The following is a 6,238-nucleotide window of genomic DNA, read 5'->3' on the forward strand; positions in this document are numbered from 1 at the left end:
AACTATTACACACCATATCACATACTAAGTCAAATGGATAGTATAGAGTAGAAATCCTATTTTAGAGTTCAAGAGACTTCAAAAGGGCTTGTGTTTATAAACATACCTTTTCAAAACCAACATATTTCAGAAGCATAGACCTATCATCATAAAAAGGTGGTTACACATTACCTATGTGCTCTAAGTACAAAAATTCTTAATAAAACTTTACCATTTGATTTTTAAAAATGTAGATCCTAACATTTTCCTGTGCTTTTTAATGAACAGGGTAATATTGTTGGTCCTTTTTCCAAAGATATGGAATGAAAATTAGTTTTTTTATTATAAAAATTAGAAAGGAAAAACTTATGGTTGGACAGCAAGACCATGAATTTAATTTCAACATCTGGTTTTCCACATTATATACAGGCACTAGTGATTCTGTGCCATTTTTATTTCTTCAGATTTTCCCTCTCCTAGGATTCTCTCATATTTATTATTACTTGAAGCTCTGATCGTGGCTCTGAATCATTTTTGTTCTTTTTTCTTCACCCAACTCTGCTTCAAAACTTCTGCAACTCATTTGCTGTGGAGTCTAGAATCTCTCTTGCAAGCAAGCTTACTGGGTGGGCTGAACTGCCGTGGAACGGAAGGATTGTTAGGAAGTCAATATGTTGCTAAGTCTTGCTAATTTGCTGTATATGCTGAATGCAGTATAAGAGACTTTTCCTTTCCCGCGCTGAATTTAGGAGGTGTATGTCTATGTTTTGACCTGTATCAGTGATTCTATTTGGATCGATTACTTTAAGGTTACAATTTTTTATCCATATATGAAGATTGCACCTAATTATCCCTGTAATTGGTTTAACAAATGTCAGCCGTTCATATTTCAACTCTTTCTGCCAATAACTGCTGGAAGTGATTTAATGCAGCTGGAGAATAACTGACAATCATTACAGTCTGCAAAGTGTGAAATAATTTCATTGCACTGTTGTGGTCTCTTTAGGCTGATAACTGATAATGTTCAGAGGATGAGATGTGAAAAAAAAGCCCGTTTTATTATAATAAAAAGTAGTGTAAAGGGTGACTCCTGGGGCAGCTCAGTGCTGTTTATCTGAGAGCTTGGTGTTATAAGAATTCACTGTAAGTGTTGAAGGGAAATACTTTCATCTGAAAGATACTGCTGTGCTTCGTTCAGATTGTTTTCTCCCATCTGATAGAAACCCTTGCTGAGTAACAGCACAGATGCGGCTCATTTGGGGAAAATGAAGGAAGAGGAGAAAAACGCTGGGGTGGAGCAAAGGAGTAGGCAGTCAGTCATGCTCCCAAACTCACGAGTGTTTTTCCTTTTCACTTACCTGAGCCGCTCTGGGTCCACTTTGAAGGGGCGATGCCCTCACCTCTCCCACGGCGCCGTTACCTCCCTGGGGAGTTTTCTCCTTCGGTGGACTCGAGGCCCTGCAGTAGCCCCTCCAAGCTCCCAGGTAAGGCAGGGAAGCTCTTTCCGGGGGCCACTCCTCCTAGGGCCCCACGGCTGCCACGCCGACTGGCCTGGTGTTCCATTGACTGGGAACAGGTGTGCTTCCTGCAGCGGTTGGGAGCTGGGGGCTTCGGCTCGGTATACAAGGCAACTTACCACGGTGTGCTAGTGGCCATAAAGCAAGTGAGCAGGTGCACCAAGAACCGACTGGCATCCCAGCGCAGTTTCTGGGCTGAGCTCAACATTGCTAGGCTTCGCCATGACAACATCGTGGGGGTTGTGGCTGCCAGCACGCGAACGCCTGCAGGCTTTAATAGTTTAGGCACCATAATCATGGAGTTTGGTGGCAATGTCACTTTACACCAAGTCATATACGGGGCTACCAGCTGCCCTGAGGAGGAGGAGGTGGAGCCTCACTGCTGTGCGGGAGAGCAATTAAATTTGGCAAAGTGTCTGAAGTATGCCCTAGATGTTGTGAATGGACTCCTTTTCCTTCACTCACAAAGCATTGTGCACTTGGACCTGAAGCCAGCTAACATTTTGATCAGTGAGCAGGATGTCTGCAAAATTGGTGACTTTGGTTGCTCTGAGAAGCTGGAAGATCTGTGCTTCCAGACTCTTCCTCACCACTTAGGTGGCACATACACCCACCGAGCCCCAGAGCTCCTGAAAGGAGAGAACGTAACGCCCAAAGCTGACATCTATTCTTTTGCCATCACTCTCTGGCAAATGACTACCAAGGAGGTGCCTTACTCGGGGGAGCGACAGTACGTGCTCTACGCTGTAGTGGCCTATCATCTTCGTCCGTCTCTCTCAGCAGCTGTCTTCACTGACTCCATCCCTGGGGAAAGACTTGAGAAGATCATCCAGGGCTGCTGGAGGGCCAGTGCATTCCAGAGGCCAAGTGCAGAAAATCTCCTGGTTGAACTTAATTCTTTGAAAGCTGAATTTGGCTGACTCTAAACCTATATCAAGATAAGCTTTTGTCTTTGTTTCTATTTATTTTTAAAGAAGTGAAGATGTAGAAAAAAAACATTTGTAGGATGGATTTTAAGAAAATAAAGTTACTAAATAAATACTCCTTTAGTCTCAAATGCTTTTTCTAAGACAAATAGCAGAGCTACAAATCTAGTAGTCATCTTAGTAGTTAGTAACTAGTCTTATTCTTTTATAGGGTTATATGCTTTGCTTTCACAGCTAGAGGGCTTACTTAACAGTTCCATAGTATTGCATTTATTTAAGTTTGTTACTGATAAAACCAACTTGTCCAAAACAGAACTGAATTGTAAAATGCCACAATTTTCTAAAATTCAAATAGCATCACCGTACCCACCACCTAAATTTAAACTATTAACAGTTTACTGGCTCCCATACCAAATAAGTAAAAACTTTCTTTGAAACAAAGATTAAATTTTCCCTGCTCCCTCCCCGCCCCCATTTCTTGTTTGTAAAGCACAGGTGCCCACTGTGAAGTGCAAACATCAAGGAAGAAACTCCTGAGAATGGAGCTGAGATCAAACTGAGCTGAGCTTATAAGAGTTGGTAGAGAAAGAAGGAACAGAAAGTGTTGATGAGGATCTAGCCATGACAGAACTCATGATAGCAAAATACCGTCCTGAACATTGAGAGGGTCACCAGGGGGTGGGATCCCAGAATACAAGACAGGCACAGAAGCCTCCTGAGCTTGGTTTGCTTGGAGGGAGAAGTATGGCTGCATGGAGAAACCCACATTTATAGGAAACAAATATGGCCTTTTGGGTGACTGATAAAGGAAGTCTTTGAGTTGTAGCAGAATACCCTGACGGGAGGTAGAATAAACATGTAGCTTGCTTCATCTGTAAGAGTCAAAAGAAATTATTTAAAGTTGACAAAGTCAGAGGTAAAAGCAAATTTAGCAGTGCAAAGGTAAATATCAAGGATAATACTATTGACTTAAAATGGGGCAGAGGCGGGGAGAGGGGAAAGGATACAAGCTGTTAGTGTTATCATTGTTCATAGAAGTAAACTAAAAGACATTGTCTGGGATTAAGGAAATTGTATACAGGTAAATAATAGAGCAAAAATACAGAACACCCTTCCTCAAAATCAGAACTACCAAAATAAAACAAAAGGGCAAAAGAACTAAATACAGAATGAAAGATAGCAATATAAACTATAAAAACAAAATAATAAAAATGTCAGAGTGAAGATCAAACATATCTGTCATCAAATATATCAATAATATATTCTCTCTGTCATAGCCACACCCTTCATAGTTGGTGATACCAGAGCCAAAAGATGGTATACTTGGCCAGTGTGGCAGGGATATTAGTTGAACAATTAAATAAAGAGAGCCAAATTTCATAAATGTTGGCGAAGGGGGATAGAAATACAAAAAGGAAGACATTTAGAATAAACCCTACCGTGTTGGATTAAAATAGGAGGTAGCAGTATGAAGTCATAGTTTTTAATAGCAATAGACAGATAGAGTGATATATAGAAATAGACATAAATGTATGTGAGTATATGTGCACATACATGTTTCTAGCTCTGTCCTTTGAGAAGGTTTAAAATAATGACATTCTGAAGCAGACTTAGCATCAGATTTTAGTTTCTGAATTCTGAATTTTTAACCTGAATTCTTAAATATCCACAACAGAAGGAAATCAGGACTTTTGGGAAAATGGCTGATTCTAGAGCAGGGAAAACACAAAATGAATATCTTATGCCCCAAATTAGGAAGTATTCCAGGAATGAGAGGGACCTGTCAAAAGAACATGGGAACTAACTTGATGGGTCTCCCACTGGCCAAACCAAGACTATTTGAGCATTAAAATAATAATAGCATTTTGGTTGCTTCCATGAAACTAATAAAAATATAGTAACAGCAAATAAAATAGGAACAAATAGTCATATGTATAAAATAGGAATTTACTGATATAATTAACTAAATAAATAAATAAAAGAGAAGGAAAGCTCTACCTTACAATAGAATGCCAACCAACATTAATTGCTATTAAGTACAAAATAATTAATCCTTATAGTGAAGAAGCCTGCTGACATTATCTTACAAGTGATGTAGATAGATATAAGCTAATTTAATCAAGTTAACATCACCAGTAATGGGACAAATCAACATTTTGTACCTCCTCATATGATGTACTGAGAAGAACACAGCACCACTTCTGTGGTATTTCTGTGCAAGATGTATGAGCTTGACTCAAATCATGAGTAAACACCATACAAACCCAAACTGACCTGTATACTTCAAAGCTATCAGGGTCATGAAAGACAAGGAAAGACTGAAGAACTGCTCCATATAGAAGAACATGACAACCCAATGCAACACATAATCCTGGATTGGATCATGGTCCTATAATGAATCTCATTAGGCAAACTGGCAAAATTTGAATGGGGTCTCTGGATTAGATGATAGCACTATATTAATTTTTTTTATTTCAATAGTTATGGGGCAGTTATGTTGAAGTGTGTCTTTGTTTTTAGGAAATACTAAAAGGATAATGAGATATTCATGTCTGTAACTTACTTTCAGTTGGTTCAGAATAAAAATCATAATTGTAAATATATGTAGAGAGAATGATAAGTTAAATTTAATAATTTAACAAATTTAACAATTGGTCAAATTTTACAATTGGGTTATCTCTGTTGAATGAAAAGAAGTCGGAAAATCCTATCATTCCTGCAACTTTTGAAACTTTTCAGCAAGTTTGAAATTTCAAAATAAAACAATGAAAATAAAAAGAAAATATCTAGGAATAAGCTTAATAAATGTACAAAATCTTTATGGGGAAACTTTAAAATACTCTTACAAAGTATGTAAGAGCCACAAACAAATGAAAAAGACACAATAAAGGTGGCCATTCTTCTTAAATTAACTTAAAGATTTAAAATAATTCCAATATATTAATTACTATCTTCACTGCTCAGAAAAATCATCATCATCATAGCTAAAATTTATTGAGTATTATATACCAGGAACTGTAAAGTATTTTACATAGATATCAAATTAAATCCTCATAACTGCCCTAACATATTTACCATTATTATTATCTGCTTTTTAAATGTGAGGAGACAGGGAGATTAAGAAGTTACTCAGGGTCACATAGCTAAGTAATAGGACCAAAACCTATGACCTTAACCATTCCATTCCACCACCTGAGATAGTGGTGGTGGCAGGGAATAGACTACCCTACTCTTAGCTTCATTATTTCAAATGTTAAAACAATTTATGTAATTCATAAAAATCAACCAATAAAATTATTATTGAAGGCATTACTTAGTACAAATACTAGAATAGTGTAGTTGAGGGTAATTTTTAAAGGGAAACAGAAAAGGTATATGAGAAATATAATGTGGTGCCCAATGCTAAAAAAAAAAAAAAATAGAAAAAGAAAAAAAATAATCATAGTATGTACTTATTCCTTTCCTTCAGATAAATCTGATCATAAAACAATTCTTATCCATATATTCATGTCACGTCCAGCGCAACAAACGCAGTGAGCGAACGAGAAGGGGAGGCGAAGGGTTAAGAAAGAAAAAAACAGAAATCAAGAAAGTTATGAAACAGGGACCAAGGGTCTCACAGCCTCAAAGGACTGAGAGCCCTGAATGGGGCCAACCTGTGGCTTTTATTGATGCATACACAAGAAAGCAACATTGTTTTCTCCAAGGCCTGTGAATTTCACACATTATACTAAGAAACTGATTTGAACTAATTACCCTTGCCTGCAAGCAACTGAACTGTCAGTTTCAGGATGTATCTCCCCAAGAGACAAAACC

The 6,238-nt window shown here is 37.8% G+C and overlaps 1 protein-coding gene across 1 annotated transcript; it reads left to right on the top strand.

Annotated features, from left to right (window-relative positions):
* Positions 1–1,369: 1,369 nt before the first annotated feature.
* Positions 1,370–2,416, top strand: MOS (MOS proto-oncogene, serine/threonine kinase). The gene has a single exon (XM_033125750.1). The coding sequence runs from the start codon at positions 1,370–1,372 to the stop codon at positions 2,414–2,416; it is 1,047 nt and encodes a 348-aa protein (XP_032981641.1).
* The last annotated feature ends 3,822 nt before the right edge of the window (positions 2,417–6,238 follow it).

Source organism: Rhinolophus ferrumequinum, chromosome 14, assembly GCF_004115265.2.
Source record: "Rhinolophus ferrumequinum isolate MPI-CBG mRhiFer1 chromosome 14, mRhiFer1_v1.p, whole genome shotgun sequence".
NCBI lineage: Eukaryota > Metazoa > Chordata > Mammalia > Chiroptera > Rhinolophidae > Rhinolophus > Rhinolophus ferrumequinum.

Excerpts from the sequence above, each read along its gene's own strand:
- MOS (XM_033125750.1), top strand. The coding sequence starts at position 1,370 with ATGCCCTCACCTCTCCCACGGCGCCGTTACCTCCCTGGGGAGTTTTCT.